The 20,515-nt window shown below is 51.4% G+C and overlaps 1 protein-coding gene across 3 annotated transcripts in view; it reads right to left on the bottom strand.

The window, feature by feature from the left end:
* Afap1l2 (actin filament associated protein 1 like 2) overlaps nt 1-20,515 on the bottom strand; it is a 98,657-nt gene that overhangs the window by 32,693 nt on the left and 45,449 nt on the right. For all 3 annotated transcript variants that reach the window (XM_013117101.3, XM_040742321.1, XM_040742318.1), the window contains one exon: nt 5,329-5,457. In XM_013117101.3, coding sequence (XP_012972555.1) covers nt 5,329-5,457 — 129 coding nt within the window. Of the gene's footprint in view, nt 1-5,328; nt 5,458-20,515 lie in introns of those variants that run through there.

Raw genomic sequence — 20,515 nt, 5'->3', positions numbered from 1 at the left:
AGAGATGTGGCTTCATGTGACTTTGTTTTGCCTCCAGAGAGAGACAGTATCCACTTACGGTATCTTCACATGCTTGCACAGGGAAAGCGCCTGACACGGGGTTGGAGCAATGGCCCAGCGATCAAGAGCACTTGCTGCACTTGCAGAGGACCAGGGTTCAGTCCTCAGCGCCCACATGACTGCCTGAAACTACCGTTCCTGGGACTGCAATACTCCCTCTGCCTCTATAGGCACCAGGCATGCATGTGATGTACATGTACAAAAAACACCCATACATGTGAAATAAAATAAGTAATTAATTATGAGAAAGGAGCATTTGGGATCTTGAGCTGTTTAAGGAGTTAGTCACAGAGACAGGTGGCAGACTTCTAGTGTAGGAATGACCAGATGCTGGCCACTGGCTTTCTACCCCAGAGGTGGAGGCTGGAGGCTGGAAGGACAGCTTCAGGACCAGAATGGGTAAATGAAAGGGCACTCATCCCTCAGAGAGCTATAGCGCATTCCACAAACTGAAGATGTCTCTACTTCCTGCCTGCCTTTCCCATGGTAGTGTGAATCACCATGATGCACTACAATCAGAGGTGTCTAGATTAAAGCAAACCACACTAAGGACCTGGAATTTAGCTCCCAAAGCCCAGAGTAGGGGAGGGGTCAGCATAGGCTGGGGGAGGAGGGGCAGCAGAATGAACAAATCATCAGGACAGAAGGCTAGGCACAGGAAGTGGGGCTCACCAGTCCTTTGGTCTGTTCTGTGGATTGTAGTAATACGACCCACGCCCTCCTTTAAATTACCGTTCTGGTTGGTGCCTGCTGGCAGAGGGGAGCTAGCCTCTGCCACATTGCCTGGCTCTTAGCCCCCTATGTACCCATCTCTCAGAGGCTGCTGAGAAAGCCCTCCATGATTTTTTCCTTCTTTTGAATCCCCTTGATGGTCCTCTGTGGCCCTTAGTTTGTATTTCCTAACAGCACATAGTTGGTAAATTCTTGTGGTTGGACAGTATTCCTGAGCCAATAAGACTCAATGCAAACCTCTGCCTAAGGATCCAGTTCATGGCCAATCTGCCATGGCCATAGACTGCTGATTCCAGCCAAGGGCCTGCAAAAGAAGCTTGAGAAGGGGCAGGAGGAGGCTAGATGGGTTCTCGGCCGTCGGTCACAACGGCACCATCTCAGTGTCCAGTCACGCCAGGACCGGTAAGCAACATTGCCCCAGCCCCGATATCTCTGCTGAAGTAGCAGGGATAGGGAAAGGTGAGAGACAGAGCTCCGCCAAGCTCTGCTATGAGCGGCAGCTTCTGGCAAGGACCCTAATGCCTCGGTGGTCTTCTCAGCCCAGATGGAAAGCCATCAAGATGAAAGCCTGCCCATTGACCAAATGAAACTCAAATCCGGGAACATGAAAAAGTAAGATCACTTTATAGCTGACAAAGATTAGAGACAAGTAACTTAAAGGTTCAAAATAAGGAAGCAATAAAGGAAACCACAACACCCCAGATTCGGAATGCTTCGCCACCGTTCTGCAAAGGCAAATGGATTCCCAGAGATGGTCAGTTGACAGCCACGTGACCTTGATTCTTATACAACCACGTCCTTTTTCCTATCATCTCCGCAGTCAGAAGTCCGTCTCACAGATATGCTCTGGTGCACAGGCAGAATCGTCCTTGAAGTTGTTGTCGTATTTGTCTGAAGTCTTTGGTTTTGTTTGAAAGCACCACAACTGAACTGCCTACCAATAGTAGACCAGGGGACCTGTGATCTGCAGAGAGTGGCAGCTCCCACAGAGCCGGGGTGAGGGAAGAAGGGAGGGCTGAAGCTCTTGGCTACAGTTGGATGGGCAGAGAGCACGTGTGGGCGGTATCTCCTGTCAGAGTAGCAAGTGCCAGAACCTTCTGCAACCTTAAGCAGGGGAAGCAGAGGACATGTTTCTTGCTGACAAAGGCATGGCATGCCACAGGCTGCCAAGTCCCTGATAGAAGAGCATTCAATCCGTGCCCTGTCATCAGCCAAAACCAGAGGGGCCTATCAAACTATCAAACACATGCTCAGAAAAACCCAGATAGATGATCCCATTTGAAAAGCAGGAAAGTGCTCACAGGTGCGCGCGCACACACACACATGTGCACTCCATGGACATGGACAGAGGACACACACACACACACACACACACACATGCATGTCCTGTCCCCGCCCCCGCCATCTCATATTCTGTCCCACACGTGAGGATCACAATCTTTCTTCAAGCAAGCAGAGCACCTCCCCTCCGAGAGAGTGGGCTGAGTCTGTGGAGACGCCCAGTGAGGCAGGGTCAAGGGGAAGCAAATGCTGTAACGGGATGGGGGTGTTTTAGGCGTCAGTCTAGGGTGGCACATTTGATCCAGGTGACAACTGGAGAGAGAGCACGAAGGTGAGGTCTGCCTGCTCTGATTCCACCACTCATAACTGGAAGCCTCTGGGCAAGCGGTTTGCCCCTGTCACTTCACAGGTAAAGGCCATAACACCAGCTCCCTCACAAATAGGAGGTAAGGATTAAGTGGCACAATCCGAGTCACTGTACACATTACACATTGTCCTAAAACACCACGGGTGCCATCTATGCTGATTCCCTGCAGTCTAAGCAGTGCAAAGAAGACCCGGAGGCAACTGTGCAAAGTTCTCAACTGTGCACAAGAACAGCTGATTTACACTGGTGTCAGTCCTGAGAAGTTCAAGCAGTGGTCACGAGCCTCAATATGGCTGAACACATTCAATGGTGGATTTGGGGATCTCTGGAGCTGTTCACATTGGAGACACCTGATCAGATCCCCATAACTGCTCACCATTGACCTATAGACTAGGCCAAGAGTAGGGAAATTCAGAGACATAAAAGACCACTGTGCTGTATGCTAAGCCAAAAGGGATCAGGAATGGAAGGCATTGTGGTACACTGGCACCAGATGACAGCCAGGGGCAGTCTTTGTAACAGTGTTACAAACTTACAGCTTTACAACAATGCTACATCTTTATGACAATGTCACAGCTTTTAAAACAATGTTACATTGTTACATCTTTATGACAATGTTATAGCCTTTTATTATAATGTTACATCTTTATGCCAATGTTACAGTGTTACATCTTTAAAGGTCTGGGATCCTGCTGTTTGAAGAGTTCTATCAATGAGTCCTCTGTGAGGTGACTCATCCCTCTCTAACCTTCCCTCTTTGTAGTGTGGATTCCCCTCTGTTTCCCACCGGTGCTCCTTTGATGTGCAGCCTGGCAGACGCTGCTACAAAGCCAGGAGCCTGGGAACCATGCCCGTGAGCTCCAGAGGGGAAAGGCAAGCACTTGATAATGGAGAGTGGGTAGCCAGGATGGCTCCTCCAGAAGGGAATGGCTACGGGAATCTAGAAACACACTTCAACTCATCACTCTCTACTGGGGACAAAGGGAAGGGAGCCCCAAAGAGCAGCCTGCAATACTCAGGCTAGATTCAGGGAGCCTTCTGGACTGGGACAGCTGGAGCAGAGGAATACTTCCTGCCCTGGCAGGGATGGTGGCCACTCCCGCTGAGAGGCAGATGGATTTGATGCCCTCTGATGGTCCTCACTGTCCCCACATAGAGCACCTAGTTACAAACACCCGGCATAAAAATCGCCTGCACTCAGCTGTCAGGATTTCTTCTGAGAGAAATTCTGAATTTGCTAGAAATGAAACCATCTGCCTAGAAGAATTATACAGGAGCGGTCACAGAAGCCATTTGGCTTCACGGCTGAAAACCGTGAACACCTCACACAGACACACTCAAGTGAACAAGGGCAGAATACACCATCAATGAAAGAGGCAAATCAGACACGGATCTGATGAGTCTTCCAAGGGAGAGAGCCATGGTTATAAACTCCAGAGAGGAGAGGAACAAGCTACAGGCACATCCACAGCTCCAGTCAGTCTCCAGAGGAAGCCACAGTAGACTCGGTATGATGGCCTTCACACACAATGCCAGAACAGATGTCTTCTTAAGGTGGCAGAAATTAGGGCAATGTCTGCCTTGGAGTGGAGATGGGAAGGAGATTAGAGAAAACAGAGCAAGGCTGAATTTAAGAAAAGTAACTGTGTGTGCGTATGCACGTGGGGGTCAGAGGTCAACTAGAAATCTCTGTCCTTAATTTCTCTTTGCCTTTTCTTGCCAGTGTCCATGTGTTTGAGTGTGTGAGTCCTCTTTTACGTATACAGGCACAGTGCACAAGTGTGGGTGTGTTTGCACATGAGTGGGCTCACCTGTGCAGATACCTGTGATGGCCAGAGGCTGACACTGGGAATCTTTCTCAATTGCTTCTCCGCCTGCTTTTTTTGGCCAGCACCCAGTAGAGATCTCTCCGCCCTTCTCCACCTCCCCAGGGGAGTACAGGTGCATGCTGCAATGTCTGGCTTTGTGGGTGGTGGGGATCAAACTCAGGTCTTCCGAAGCTTGTGCTGCAAGAACTTTACTGACTAAGCCATCTTCCTAGCCCAGAAGAGAGAATTTTCTGGATGATAGGGGTATCCTGTTTAGTTTTAGATAGGGGCCACTCTGGTGTATACAACTATCCAAAGTCACTGAATCGCATACATAAAGTCTGTGCGCTCTGTTGTATGTGAATTCTACCACAAAAATGGCAGAACAGTTATGAATTCGTGATTCTGCAATTTACAGTCTTAGAGCCATATTTATTCTCCCCTCAGGCTACAAAATACTAGCCAAGGTATTTAGACCCCACAGTCTGCATGCCCTGTGTGACAGCGGCCCCAGCCCCATGGGGTTGTCTTGAAGAAACGAATTCATACAAGTGCAGCCTTCTTAGGCAGAACACAAACCCTAGGCATTCATAACAACTTTCTGTTACCCAAGACAGCCTGGGCATTCTTAACAACACCCTGACTCTTCCCTTTCAGCCAGTAGTGAGAAGGCTTTGGACACATTCCACTAACAACCCCACTCATCAGCTGACATACGGAGTGTGTGGAGGGTTCCCAGACAAGTCAGGTTACCGTGCATCACTGCTATGAGTTCAGCTGTACCCTTCATATATTACACCCTTGTCTCCAGGCTTTCAGAAACTTTATTTGGACAGAGAGCCTAAAACTGAGGTCTCAGGGTAGTCCTAGTCTATGTGGATGGAGTCCTCACAAAATGAGATTACGAGACGTCACGCAGAGGTGTCTGAGAAAGTCCGAAGGAAGAGCCAGCCCTGCTGACTCCTTGCTCTTGGAGCTGGTCTCCAACGGTGTGCTATGGAAGGTCCCATGACACTGTGCTGTGACAGCCCCAGCAGGCAAGTGCCCCGTGGGCACCCGAGGCCCCAGGCGGGTACTTACTGCTGCTCTTGGTGTAGAGCCGCAGGAGCTCGGCCAAACCACTCTTCCTCACCACGGCTGCACTGCTGAGCTTCTCCTGGTCTAGAACCTTGAGGAAGTCATCCAGCTCTGTCAGCAGCTGCTCCAGGGCTAGAGACAAACACAAGAGAATGTGCTCAGTGACTGTTTCTCTGTAGACCCAGCAACACCCACCAAGGACCCGTGGTTCCCAGCAGGAAGGGCTCCTGTGAGGCTTGGGAAGGACGCTGTCAGCTTCAGAGCTTTGGTGGGAGAAAACCAGGACCTTTAATTTGACACAGATACCCTCAACGGGAGCCACAGACCTACCGCCTGCCAGAGAAGTGGTGTTGGCCTGGCTGGCCCAAGATCCAGAGGGCATCTCCTCCTTCACCAACGTCCAATTTCAGTTAACAAAGAGGAAGAAACACCCTCCAAAGGCCTGGCTGGCTGCTGAGCTACGGCCCCAGCAGTGATTATTATCCCCATCTTTCTCCCTAAGGGACGTTGGTTTTGCAACTTGACCTCCTCAAGTCACTTAGATACACACTCTGCTTTTTAAAAGTCCTTCCATCAGCTGGGTGTTGGTGGCGCCCGCCTTTAATCCCAGCACTCGGAAGGCAGAGGCAGGTGGATCTTTGTGAGCTCCAGGCCAGCCTGGTCTACAGAGTGAGTGCCAGGATGGACTCCAAAGCTACACAGAGAAACCCTGTCTTGAACCCCCCCCCCAAAATCCCCCAAAAGTCCTTCCATCAAAGCAAATACCATTGTTCTGTCACAGGCACACAGTAATAAAATGACACCTCACGATATATTCCACTATGTTTATAGATCAGTGTCTCATTCAGACATCATCAGAGAAACTTCCCCCTGCAGTTAAGAGGTAATACAGAGACCCACAACTGGGCAGTGTGTGGAGGCAGAGAGACTTTGGGGTACATAGCCCCAAATGGGACGCCTTCTTCAAACCCCTCCCCTTAGGGCTCAGGGAGCTACGCTGCTGAAGAGGAGGCAGAAAGACTGTAAGAGACAGAAGGGCTGGATGACTCCAAGGAAGCAGTGTCTTCCAGATACAACAGGACTGATGCACACACGAGCTCAGAGGGACTGTGGCAGCACTCACAGGTCCAAGCCAGTCAGAGTCCCAAGGCTGAGAGGAGGAAGTAAACATGAGCTCCCATCCCTAACCAAGAAGCTGTCTCCAATTGACAACTGCTTGCAAGGGGAAAGTCACTTTCCTATAAGGGAGCCTCACAGGGTATAGTAGCCACATTTAGAGGCAGGTCCCATGCTCAGTCGTAGATGACCAAATGAAAACAAACTCAATGGTGTTTCAGTAGGCTTTTTTTTTTTTTGTCTCACATTGCTCTCTTTAGGCATGCTTTATCTTACTGGTCCTTACTGGTATCTTGCATGTATATTATGGGTTCCAATGTTGGCTTTGTGTTTTTATGGGTTTTGTTTGTGTGTAGGGGGGGGGGGGGCTTTGTGCTTTTTATTTTGCTTTTTTTTTGTCTGTATGTTTGCTAGAGACAGAGAGAAGGAAGTCATGGATTTGGATGTGTGTGGGAAGGTGGGAGGATGCAAAGGGAAACTATGACCTGAACATATCATATGGAAAATTATTTTCAATTAAATAAAAAAGGTGGGGGAGGGGAGTCATTCCATCACTGAAATGCTATGACCCCAAGGGTGACCTTAGTTTGGGTCTACAGCTCTCTAAAGTACAAACCTGCTCATGGATGTCCGTGACAAAGAGCGTCCCCTGGTTCGTCCCTCTCCAGAGTCTCACAGTGACACCTGCCACATTTGCTGCCACACTCTTTATAGCCACGCCTATGCACCCCCACCACAACATCTTGGGGATTTACATTGTAGCAAGCGCCTCTTCTGTCTAAACGCTGTCCACCGCCCCACCCCCAGGCCTTGCTCTCCATAGGATCCCTCCAGAAGCACGAGGGCTAGCCTCCAAAACCCATGCTACCAGCTTCAGCCTCTAGGAAAGGCCAAACCATGGCCCAAAAGACATCTACACTACTTTGCACAACGAAAGGGACTTCACATGGCTGTGGCCAAAGGAAGGAAATACTCCTGGGCCATCCAGGTGAGTCCAGTCATCACAGGTGCCCTGAGAAGAGGAAAGGGGCTGAAAGTCAAAGACAGAAGTCAGGAGGATGGGCAGGAGCCAGAAAGGACTGAAGCTGTCACAATACTGGCTCTGAGGCTAGAAGAAGAGGCCATCGGCCAAGGAATGCAAGAGACCAAAAGGGCAAGGGACTGGGACATCTTTGGGAGCCTTTGGGAGGACCAAAGTCCAAAGGGTGCTTTGTTGTTCTAGAATTCTAAGTTAATGAATTTGCATCACCATGAGTCACCGAGCTTGGTGATTTGTCATAGCCAATCAGAAACGGGCAGCACCAGCACCCTCTTGAAATGCTGTCTGTGCCAAACCCTAGCTGCCTGTGGCAGCACGCATGTACACCCTCCAACAAAGGGCTCTGCACTTAGCTTATGCTTCCAAAGTACCTGCAAAATGCCCAGTGTCTGCTGACTGAATGAGAGAACGAAGTGAAAACAAATTCACTCACTTCCTATGTACACAGAGTATTCCAAGGCCAGAATAATGCAAGTAACGAGACAGAGAGAGAGAGAGAGAGAGAGAGAGAGGGAGGGAGAGAGAGAGAGAGAGAGAGGGAGGGAGGGAGAGGGAGAGAGAGAAGGAGGGAGAGAGAGAGAGAGAGAGAGAGAGAGAGAGAGAGAGAGAGAGAGAGAGAGAGAGAGAGAGAGAAGTTGTCAAATGTCTACCCAAGACATTAGGGCACAGGCGTCCTGATTAAACGGAGATGAGACCCATCACCACACGGGATGGGAAGCATCACTACAGGATGAGCGCAGCATCCTGGCGGCCCCATGGCTAGACGAGGCTCTACCGTCAGAGCCAATCGGGCATCTCTCCTGGAGCCTCTACGTTGGCCCCCAGGCTCACTAAGATTGGAAGTCACAGTGCTCTCCTCCAAGGTGAGGTGCAGCATGACCCAGGCAGATGGACAGAGGTAGGACAGCCCTAGATATGAGTAGAGTGGAATTAAATGTGTGTGTGTCAGAGGCAGCATGACGGCTCTCATGTGACACAGGCTGAGAAAGGACAGCCTCTAAGCCAGCTTAACCCGGAACACTGGCACTCAACAAGCAAACCTGGCCCTCGGGAAAGCTGACAAGTACTTAATCAGGGCTGACGTATGCTGGCCCCAGAGAGCTTGAAGAGGCAGAGGCAGATGCCCAAAAAGCCAGGCCTTAACTTGGGGGGGAGGGAGGCCTGTTGTATTTTCAACGGCTATTCACAAGCTTCCCGTCTGCTGAGACGACAAGTTCAGAGGAGACTCCAGGGCAGAGTGAGCACAGGGATTCCCAGCTCCGCTCTTAGCTCCGGTGGACAAGAAAAGTGAAAGGGCCACGTGAGGAAGCCGGGGTCCGGGATGCGTTCTCCCTGAACTTCTGGACCTCTCCGAGAGGCCAAGCCCCTGCCACCACTCGGGAACGACCCAGAAAGGAAGGAGGATGTCACTGGAAATGCCTCCCTGCTTCCTCATCCTTAGCCTTTCCCAAAAGCTACCCGGTTTCTGGAAAAGAGCCTTCATTTACATTTCACACCAGCAAATGCGAACTAAGCCAAAGGGTATGAAGCTGTGAAGCGCGTTCGCGCCTGGCCCAAGGAGGCACAGTGGTCTCAGATGAGTCCTCAACACCCATGGGGTTATGTCTGCTGAACACATGGGGGTAAAACCAGGTTAATCCAGGAATGTCTCCAGTGTTCCAGCGACGCAGAGGACCGGGCAAGATCTGGGGTTCGGCAGGGAGAGGAATTTGCAGTTGGTCACTGAAGCAGGCATAGAGCTTAACCGGGCGAGTGACTCTGTGTCACAGGCACACGAGGTGTGGGGACTGGTGGGGGATGGACTTCAAAAGGACATGAGTCCTGAGGCTAAAACCGAAGGCAGTGAGGAGAGCCCCCTCTCCCCCTCCCCCTCCTCCCCCCTTCCCCCAAGAGTGTTTGTCCAGCAAGTAGAGACTGAGAAATTCTGAACTCAGTCGGGGAGGCACCGACAGATGGGGAGGCCGGTGGGATAACTGCCCAAGCAGCGATGGAAGCGACGAGGGCTTGCCTAACCAGGATGGCTGGGCATCAGCTGTACCCCACCACCTCTGGCTCCCACAGCCACTTAGTGCAGCTATGGGAACGGAACACTGAGGCTGGATGATAACCCAGTGCCATGGCGACCCCAGGGATGGTGACAGTGAGGGCTCAAACCCAAGTTCAAAGCACTGGATGTCTGCAGTCTGCCAGCTGGGGTCACTTCCAGTAAGCTGTGGAGGGCCACCAGGGCCACAGCTTCTGCTTCCTGGCCTGTCATAATCCACAGAGGCTGGAGAAGAGGAAGGCATGAGGAGACAGCCGGAGCCGAGGGTACTTGGAGATCAAGATGTTCGATGCAGGGTCTATGAGGGAGGGCGCTCAGATGCACTAAAGCCACCAGGAGTGTGCCCCGAGGACAGCAGGGTTGTGACTGTGCTCCCTGACCCGGCAGACTGCAGGGCGCAGTGGGGACAGCAGCAGCAGCAGAGGCTTGCCTTACTCTGAGAACAGACCGACATACTCCCTTTTCTAGGACGTCTGGGGGAAGGGCAAGCATCCAGAGAGACATAGCTTGAAGAAACACAGGACTGAAGGCCTGCGTGAGACTCTGGGGGACCAGCGGGCACCATCTCCCTTCTCTCCTGGATGCACATGGCAGACAGTCTGCTGAGTGCTCTCTCTACGACGTCACGGGTGACCGGCCACCCTCAGCTCCCTCGCCAGCTCAATCCCTCTGGTTCCCAATGTGAGGGTACAGTCATGGTGGGGGGGGGAGCATGGATGGTGGGAGCGTGAGGCAGCTGACACATGACATCCACAGTCCAGAAGCAGAGGAAGATAAACACTGTGGGGGGGGTCAGGCCACCTTCTCTTTTTATTCAGTCTGGGACCCCAGCCCATTGGACGGTGCCTCTCCACATTTAGGGATGGGTCTTCCTTACCCAACTAAGCCATCCTGGAGACACCCTGATAGGTACCCAGAGGGCCATTTCCATGGCAATTCCAAGTCTCATTAAGTCAGCAAGGGAGGTGAACAGTCACAGACGTCTAGCAGGGTCCTCTCCAGACATCTCTCCGAGGCTCTGGCTACAGGCTCTTGGGAGTAACAATCAACAGAGGCAACAGGCCAGTTTGCACCAACCCCTGTGACATTCTTCAGCCCCCGGGGCCCAGAAGGGCAGGCCACCCCTCAGAGGAATGTGGCCCGTTTCCACGGAGGTTCGGGGACCCTGCTCATCACATTTCCCGTCGCCTCCAGCCTCCCCCACACTTTCCTTTCAGTTTCTTCCTTGTCCTTCAGAGGACGGAGGGGAAAATAAGAACGCAGTTCATTCTGGAAACTGTAAGGCCCTTGTGTGGGTTTTCCATCTTGGCTTTGTTCAAATCCAGGGTTGTGTGCTTGGGGTGACACACCATCAATAAGAGTCTTGTTCGGGACCTCCAAAGCCCACATGGAGCTAGACTGCACAACTGCCCGGTTCATTGTCCTCCTCCTCAAGACCTCCCCCCCATTAGATGTCCTCACCCTAGGCAGTCACTAAGTTCCCCCCATGGTAAAATGTCTCCCCAGTACACCAGGCAGGCTGGGCTTCACGGGTCCCCTACAGACTCCAGCAGCAAACATGTATTTACACAGCTGCATCTTCTGCCCGAGAGCCCTGATTCGGCCCGATCTTGCTTTCAAACACCAGACTCAGCAGACCCGTTCTTTATAAAAAGCCGTATCCCAGGCACTGCAGCCTCAAGCACGCAACTGCCGGGGACGGAGAGCAGCTAGGAATGTGGCAAAGAGCCCTCAGGTTTGCAGGGCCAGCACCCGGGAGAAAAAAAAAAACACCCCCTCCACCCTACTTGAGAAGAGAGGTCAAAGTCCAAAGGACCCATTTCCTCAAAAGTGCCAAGAATGGACCTACTGTGCAGGCCCCTTAGCAGGAAGTGGGATTCTTCTCTTTCTTCCGTACAGTAGTGTACACATGCACGCCCATGCGTGTGCACTCACGCCCCCCTCCATCCACACACACCCACATACACCATTTGCCATCCTGACTATTTCACAGATTACAGGCCTGTGGCGTGAAAACATACGATGTTGTGCAACCACCACTGCTGTCTTATTCCAGGGCTCTGCTGTATCGTCCCCCGGAGAAAGCCGCTCGGCGGTCATTCCCCACTCCCTCCTTCCCACAGCCCCCAACGCTACTCTGCTCCTGTCCCGGTGGCTGGCTTGTCCTGGGCATATCCTACGAACAGAATCCAGGTGATGTGTGGCCTTGTGCCTGCCTTCTTTTGCTTAGCATTACGGTCTCAGGGTTCCGTGTTGTGGCAGGTGAGGAGACTTCCTTCTCACGGAGAACGTAATCCCATTTTAGGGATTAGTTATATTCTGCGTGCCCATTCATGGCCGGTGCTGTTTTCTAACAGAGATGGTTTGTGGGGATAAAACTCACACCCTATACCGCACTCCACTTTACTGTCTCATGCTTGGCAAACACACTTAGCTGCAACTGGCCACTACCACGAGACACAACACACCCGCCACTCAAAAATGATTCTTTGGAGGCAAACCTTTCCCTAGGTCCAGAGCATGGGAACTACTTGATCCTCAGAGACCAATTTCTTTAACTTAACAAGAGGCATCCGCAGCTCACAAGTCTATAAGGGAGATGTGGCTGGGCTATGTGTCACCCTGATTTCCAGGGTGTGACACAGCATGGTCCACTCCATGTGTATCCTTCACAGAGGCACCTGCTCAATTGAAAAGCATGGATTTCCTCAAAAGGGGAAGGCGGCTCGTCAGTGCAGGGTAGCTGAGAAGTCTGTCCCTTTTCCTTGCTGTGTAGTATTCCATTGTGTGGACATCAGCCAGTTTTATGCTCTTCTTCTACACAAACTCATGAGATTTTTGCATCTTCACATAAATGCGTTGTCTCAAAGACATCTTACCGCTGACTTTCGGCAACTTCTCTGCCTAAGTACATGTTTTTCCACCACTCCGAGGCATGCACACTCAAGACAAAGGGTGGATATGACCATGAAATCATCTTCCTGCCTGGATCCAGTCATGGAAGTGCCCCTCTCATTGCTCCTCTGGTGGTTTGGAGCTTCAAGAACTTTAAAATGTTTCCCTGGTGAGTCTAAGGTACCGCTAAGGTTTCCTCTGGGCCAGATGATGGAATACATGAGTTCGTCAGAACATAAATGATGTGCTTCGGGACCAGTCTTTTTAGAAGTATTCACACATGGTCCCTTCAAACTGCACACCTCAATTCTGATTTACACGCAGAACTTTGTAGATCTGCACCTGTTATATGAACCCAGATGCACTTGGAAATGTATTTCTTTTTCCGTCTGGACAGGAGGATGTAGAAGACAAGGGATAAAGATATATCTGTATTTACACACTGCCCAGCCCAAGTCTCCATCCTGCTGGGTAAGCGAGAGCTTAATCCTGCCACTGATGAGCACTCCCAAGGGTCACAGACGGCCCCTCGGTGGACTTGGACCCTGGGGGACTGGCCAGTAATGTAAATAGCTTTCCCCAGTGTAAATACTCCAGAAGCCATTCTTCATCTCCAGCTCCAAGAAGGGCTGAGGGGGAGAAGGTTTTACTAGCAGTGAGTTCTGTTTCCCCCACTGGGCTCAACCTCCCAGGGTCCTCTGACCATCATTTTTTCCAGGTCTGCTTTTTTCTCACCTACCTTCTGGGGCTCATCACTTGAAACACTTCCCTTATGGATCACCCTCTGTGTTCCCAGACTAGCTAAGCAAGCAAGGGGAGAAGGACATGGGGCAGACGCTTGCTGTGGCTCACGACACTGGAGGAACAACTGGAGTTGCTCACGGCTGACCTCTCAAAATGGAAAAGACCTCCCTTGGGAGCAGAGTCCCATTCCCAGCCAAGGAGCCAGCTGGAACCCCAGCCACAAAGATGGGCCCTGCAGAGGCGCTCTCATGAACAACCGAAGGCACAGCCCCAAGCCCTGGGGGCAGAAAGGGCTGTGGGCCTGCTACGGGGCTGCCACCACAGTGCCTTGCTGCATTCCCATGCACCCAGCCCAACCAGCACGGGCTACCTGGTGACTCACAGTGTTTTTCTATTCGTCCCACGAACAGAGGCCCTGAAAGCTCTGTGTGAGCAAGGGACACATGTGTTCAGGGCTGGCTTCCACCACCGTGCCCAAACAGGTCTTTGTGCAAAGTCAGAAAACACCTGTTGAACACCATGCAGGCAGGCAGGCAGGCAGGTAGGCAGGCAGACAGACAGACAGACAGACACACACACACACACACACATACACACACACACAAACGCTCCTCCTAATAAAAAAAAGTTAAATAGGCCCTTTCAGTGCCCTGGAAAAGGACTTGCCATTCCCTGGCTGCAATTCCTGGACTGAGCAAGCAGGGGACTGCCCTGGTAGCTGATGGCCTGGGCAAGACACAGGCACTTGGTCATAACATGGCACTCTTAGAGGTCTTTCTGAAGGGTATAAAGGATACCAGGCCAAGCAGAACCACACACTCCCCGTCCCCAGGCTCTCCAGTCACTCAAGGGCACAGGAGAGCAAACTCAAGACTCTTCAGGTCTCTGTGGCCTCCGGGGTCCATCCAGACAAAGAGGGTTTGGGACTTGAAGAAGGTCTTTGTTCCTCACCCTAGTGAGGAAATTCCTGAGATGCACTATGCCAGACAAGCAGCGTCATTCAGAGTCGGGGGAGGGGGTGTGGGGTGTGGGTGGAAGGCACAAAGGTCTGGCTCAGTGTCTCTCCCCGTGGCAGAACACAAAGCAGGCACAGCCCACCTCAGCGCCAGCGAGGCTGCTGGGCATCCCTGAACTCTGGGGAGCAGTGTGTTGAAGGGAAGCTGGAAAGTGATCAGAAAGGTTATTATCTCTTGGCGGAAGAGTTACGGGTGATCCGTCTATCTGTCCTTCCTTCTGTCCTCCTCTGCCCCTCAGTGCAGGGGTGCATAGAGACGGGGTAACCACAGTAGCCCACTCCATTCTCTTTGATCTATAAACTCCAGCTGGTCCCAGACCACTCGATACTTGAGTTACTGGAAAGGGCGTGCAACCAAAGGACGATTAGGAAAAGATGCCTGCACTGTCCCAATTATTTGCCCTCCCTCCCCAGAATCTGGCCAAAGTAACAAGATGCCACTGAACTATGTACCACACAGGACTCTGCCACCAAGGTGTCAAGATCGGCCCCAGAAATCCAACTGCCCTGGCCTTGGAGTTAACCAGCCTGGAGGCACTGGCTGATCTCTGTGCTCCATTCAGTGTCCGGAAGACCGCGCCCCCCTAGGCGAGACCCCTTCCTTCAGGTGCTAGGGAAGTCAGGGTGGGAGAAACAGGCTTCCTGGGCCCACAGCTGCTTTTTCTGGGCTGAACCGTAGTGTCCATTGGGACCTGGGGTGTCTCTCATGCTCCCCTAAAGTACTGGAGACCCTGGGAAGCAGCTCCCGTCCTTCTGGGACCCTGGTCTTGGGGGACTTGATCAATCTTGCTTTACTTTTGTTCCCGTGTCTGTAGGGCAGCGCTGGTGAGAGCACCTATCTTACGACTGGTGCCAAGAGCGTTAACACAGCCCCACCAAAGCTTACATGAAAGGGTGCGTGCCGGCTGCTGGGTGAAAACTCCAGCTGAACAAAGGCATAAGAGCGCCTACACTACTTTATTGTCATTTCATGTGTGTGTGTGTGCTCGTGTGGACGTATGGTGTGTGTGTGTGTGTCCATGGAAAAAGATGTTGGAGCCCCCTGGAGCTGGTGTTAAGGTTGTGAACTTCCTGACACAGGTGCTGGGAACTGAATCCCGGTCCTCCACTGAGTCATGTCATTCTCTTGTTCCATCCCTACACTCCTTTAAACACACACACGTGCATTATAATTTCAATAAAACAAATTCTAAGAGGCGACCGGAGATGGCCCCATCTGATATCTATCTCAGGGCTATCAAACTGTCCTGGCATTGGACAGCAAGAAAAGTGTAGGGAGAATTTGGGTTACGCTTTCCCCGGAAAGCAACTTCCCAGAAACTCACAGCACTGAGAATAGACACGGAAAAAGTCTCAATGCTCCTTGTGGCTTAGGTCTGGTTTCAAACAGGTTCGAAGCAAAAGTGGGGGTCGGGAGGTGGGGTGGAGAGAGGTCTTGGTGGTTAAGAGCTCTCACTTCTCTTTCAGAGGACCTGGCTTTGGGTCTAAGCACCCACGTCACAGTTCACAACTGGAGTCCATAACTAGTTCCGGGGGACCCAATGCGCTCTTCCTGTTTCTGTGAGTACCAGGCTCGCATGTGGCGCACACAGCCAAATGCAGGCAAACACTCACAACTGACACCAGGAACAGGTGAGGAGAGTCAGAGCTGGCACCAGGCTGGGGCGGAGGTGTCTGCCAAGTCTTTCTGTGTCTTCTCCTCACGCCTCCCCATCCGCCTCTGCTCCCACCGCCTCTCTGCTTCCAGCAAAGCCTCCGTGCTGAAAGGGCAGGCACGATGCTACAGGCAGCACTGCTCCCAAAAGAATGAACCGTAAGCATGGGCAGCAGATGCCCACGGCTGTGTCCTCCTCTCCAGCCTCCACCCACACTAGATCACAGCTCAGTTGGGGGGGCTAGAATGTTGTTCTTGGGTGGGGTGCTTTCCTAGCCTGGGTGTTTGATCCTATGGCCCCACAAGCAAATGGGGAGGAGGGAGGAGGAGCTAAGGGAAGAGGGAAGAAAGTTAACAAAAAGAAAGGGAAGGGAGGATGTGCAAGGCCCTGGGTTCAGTCCCTGGCATGACTACAGAACAAACCAGAACACAGCAGCCGTGAGTCATGCTCTGGGAAGCCCCTCCCATGCTGCGTCAGTTACTCCTTTTGTGACTGTGACAAAAAGCTTCATTTTGGCCCACATTACAGGGAGCACAGCACTAGGAATGTGAGGCATACACAGTCAGGGAACAGTGAGATGAGGGTGTTGGTCCTCAGCTCACTCTCTTCCAGCCCACAAGCCTAGCCCATGGGCTTGCCGATGCTCATCACATTCAGTGCAGGTGCCGTGGAAATAATCCTCTTGCACACTGTAAAGACTCGCCACTGGTTTAATAAAACGCCGACTGGCCAGAAACCAGGCAGGAAGTACAGGATGCTGGGGTGAAGAAGGGCGGAGTCAAGAGAGTCCGGAGGAGTTGTCATGCTGTACTGAGAAAAGGTACCGAGACACATCGCAAAGTGTAGGTAAGAAATGTGGGCGAATTTAAATGTAAGAGATAGCTAGTAACAAGCCTGAGCTACGGGCAGAGCATTTACACTTAGCGTACGCCTCTGTGTCTGTTATTTGGGAAACTTCCACGTGATCAAAGCCAAAAGCCAACTAGCATCGGCCAGGGAGCGACTAGAATGCGGACAGCTCCTCATCCGTGGTCAGCGTCAGGCCACGGCGGCCATCTCCAGGAGGCACGTCCCCAATGGGAAAGCAGACACCGGCCGCTCAGAGAGCACCATCCTGGCGTTTCCATTCAAACTAATCTTTTCTGCTCTGTCACTACGTGTAGCTGGGCATTTTGTCTGTCTGTCTGTTTCAGCAAGACTGGGCCAGGTTTCCTCGTGTAGTGAGCTACCACAGCACATTGCTGACCTTGGGGTCTGGATCTTCATGTGAAATCCCTCTTCATCCCGGCGAGGTAGGCACTGTCAAGCCCAGATCTGAAACCAAAGGAAGCTACCCTGTCCTGCCAGGGTCACCCAGCTCAGGATCAACAGGTCCTTCTGGCCCTGTTCCACTTGTCAGAGCTGCTGTACACTGGGGCAGGGACTGAGAGTGGAGCTCTGTGGTTAGCGCACACTTGTGTGTGTGTGTGTGTGTGTGAGCGTGCGTGCATGCACGTGCTCGAGGTCCCGGGTTCAAGTCCTGACACACTCCCCCAACGAAACAAGAGGCAGCGTAGTGAGTGGTGAGGGGAATCAACTAATCTAAGGAAGGCAGTATGGGGACAGAGCCAGAGAAACAAAGCAAAAACAGAAAACCACCTTGAGAAACTGGGGCTATAAAGTTACCAAGATCTGGGGAGGTGGGGGGAGCTGAGGGACAGAGCCGAGAATACTGAAGCCTCCAGTGGCCTTAGAAATAAGGAATGGAAAGAAGAAATTCCATAGTTCACAAGGCACAAGACTCCTGGGAGATAGAGATAGAAAGATAGAGAGAGAGAGACAGAGACAGAGAGGCAGAGAGACAAAGAATGAATTTCTGACCATAATTACCACTAAAGAAGCTTGAAAAATACCACTTGAAGCCCCCCAAAGATTGCAGTTTTTAGAAATATTCTGTGGTACAGATTTCCCCAGCAGGGTCTGAGAATGTTCAGGAATTGAATTTGTTAATATTCTCTACAGAAAAATACACAAATACTTGCACTGAATGAAATAAACAAATGATAAAACTGTCTCATTATTTCAGGAAAGAATGTGTTTCCGTGTCAGTCTTCGCATAACCAAAAGAAAATAAACAGAAAACCTTTTGTTCAGTCTGGGAATCCCGGAACTGCAAGGGGGCTGGAGAGAGGGTGTTTGCTGATGAAAGGCACCCCAAGGTTGGAAGGGTTGTTTTGGTTCACAGTTTGGGGGGATATAGCCCTCTGTGGAGGGGAAGGTGGCTGCATGGCGGCTCACAGCCTGACGGACCAGGACAAGGAGTGCACAGGAAGTAGGTGGAGAATGCACAGGAAGTGGGGTTGAGTGTGCACAGGAAGTAGGCGTGAGTGTGCATAAGAAGTGGGGTTGAGTGTGCACAGGAAGTGGGGTTGAGTGTGCAAGGAAGTGAGGTTGAGTGTGCAAGTGGGGCTGAGAGTGCACAGGAAGTGGGGCTGAGTATGCACAGGAAGTGGAAGTTCAACGTGAACAGGAGGTGGAACTCAATGTGAACAGGAAGTGGGGCTGAGAGTGCACAGGAAGTGGAAGTTCAACGTGAACAGGAAGTGGAACTCAATGTAAACAGGAAGTGGGGCTGAGTATGCACAGGAAGTGGAAGTTCAACGTGAACAGGAAGTGGAGCTCAACATGAACAGGAAGTGGAGCTTAACGTGAACAGGAAGTAGAGCTGAGAGCTCACAGGAAGTGGAGCAGGCATAAAATCCCCAGCCCCACCCTCGACGGGCTCACTTCCTTTCCACAACTTCCAGGAGCAGTACCAGCTTCAGGCCCAGTGCTCCAACCACGAGCCTGTGGGGACACTGAACATTCACACAGAACAGAAGGATCTCTCGGGGCCTCCTTCCCTCTATCGGGAAAACCGCTCCCACTGTCAGACTTTTGTGGAAACAGGGACTGAAGCTAGGGCTTCCCCACACGACACAAGTCTCCACCACCTAGCTGTGTCCCAGCCCTCCTTTTCTCTTAAATACTCTAAGGGTTTTGTAGCGCTTTTTTATTTCTGTTACGTGTGCATGTGTATGGACGTCAAAGGACAACTCTGAGGCACTGCTTCTCTCCGTCCACCGTGTAGGTGCCGGGAACAGAACCCAGACGCTCAGCCTTGGCGGCAAGCGCCTTTATCCACTGCGCCATCTCACCAACCCCTCTTTTTGGACAAGGTCTTCCTAAAAGCTGGCCTTGAACTTGCAATCCTCGTGTCTCAGCCTGTGGACCAGCTGGCCTGTGCGTCAGGCCGGGCTCCTCACCAGAGTTTCAGTGGTTGTGTGAAGCTGTGATTAGGGAATTTACAGGGCTATGGGCAGGAGCCAGTCATCCTGCCCCCCCCCCCAGTAAACTTGGCTTCTATCTAAGGCTCATGCAGAGACACGCCTTGACACATGTAATGATTAAGTACATGGATGTGGCTGTCCCGAACTGAAGTATACTGCACTTGTAAAAGAGATGGAATTTTAATAACATGTTGAAATAAAGATATTTGGGATGCTCTGATTAAAATATATTCTTACATTAACTATGTCTGTTTTATATGTCTACATTCTTACATATAACTTGAAATTGTATATGTGTGTGCACATATAAACAGCTTGGGATTTTATATTTTATAGGCCAGCACTGGTACAAAGCCTTCACTAGGGATAGAACATTTTATGGTTGTTGTCTCATGCTGGGGATTAAACCCAGGGCCTTGTACGTGTTTAAGGCTCCCAGCTTGGCAAGAACGACACCAGGGGGATGGGAGGTGGGGGAGGAAATCAGCTTTTGAAAATCAGTCCATGTGCACAAAGGTGCAAACATACCCCGAGTCTCACAGTGAGTTTGTAGAAAGTCCACATTTCCCAACGACATTGTCCCTGATCATACACTTTCTGAAACTGGGTCATCAAGGGTCACTCTTTAGTAAGAGCATCCCAGGGGCATTGAGGAAGCCTGGGACACTTTTTCTTTCTTTCTTTCTTTCTTTCTTTCTTTCTTTCTTTCTTTCTCTTTCTCTTTCTTTCTTCCTTCCTTTAGAGACAGGGATTCTCTGTAGCTTTGGAGGCTGTCCTAGAACTTGCTCAGTATAGCAGGCTGGCCTCAAACCCACAGAGACCAGCCTGTCTCTGCCCCCCAAGTTCTGGGATTAAAGGTGTGTGCCACCACCTTGTGGTTTGGTGGGGGGGACTTTTTCAAAGGGCTTTGAGAGATTAACCAAGGTGGGCAGGAGCCTCAGAACAGCTCAACCTTGACTATGATCACTCGGTTCGGGCTGCACTTTGTTTATTTGCACAGGGACCAGTGTTCTTCCCAGAATCATTCTCAGTGAAGCCCTTGAAGTCCTGTTACACAAACAAATTGAAGGTGTCTGAGTTTGGCACTGGATCAGTGTTTTTGTTCCATGTTTCAGCCAAACTGTCGAAAAGGAACTGCTGATGTACATCCTCCAACATTCCACGTTTGTTCCTGGCCCCCTTTCCATCCCTGGACAATCTCAAGGGGACCCTTTGCTCCCTGCCTCTCCCCCTAGCCCCCTCTTTCTGCTCCAGTGTCTGAAAGCCTGTGCTCTCAAAACTCCAACACCCCGAATGGTCAGTAGCCACTCTGCCTAATGAGATTCCTGCAGGGGCCTCAATCTGATTGCCCCGTGGACCTTGATGTCCCGGTGT

This window comes from Mesocricetus auratus, unplaced genomic scaffold (assembly GCF_017639785.1).
Source record: "Mesocricetus auratus isolate SY011 unplaced genomic scaffold, BCM_Maur_2.0 Super-Scaffold_4256, whole genome shotgun sequence".
Taxonomy (NCBI): Eukaryota; Metazoa; Chordata; class Mammalia; order Rodentia; family Cricetidae; genus Mesocricetus; species Mesocricetus auratus.
This window is presented reverse-complemented; position numbering and strand designations above follow the sequence as displayed.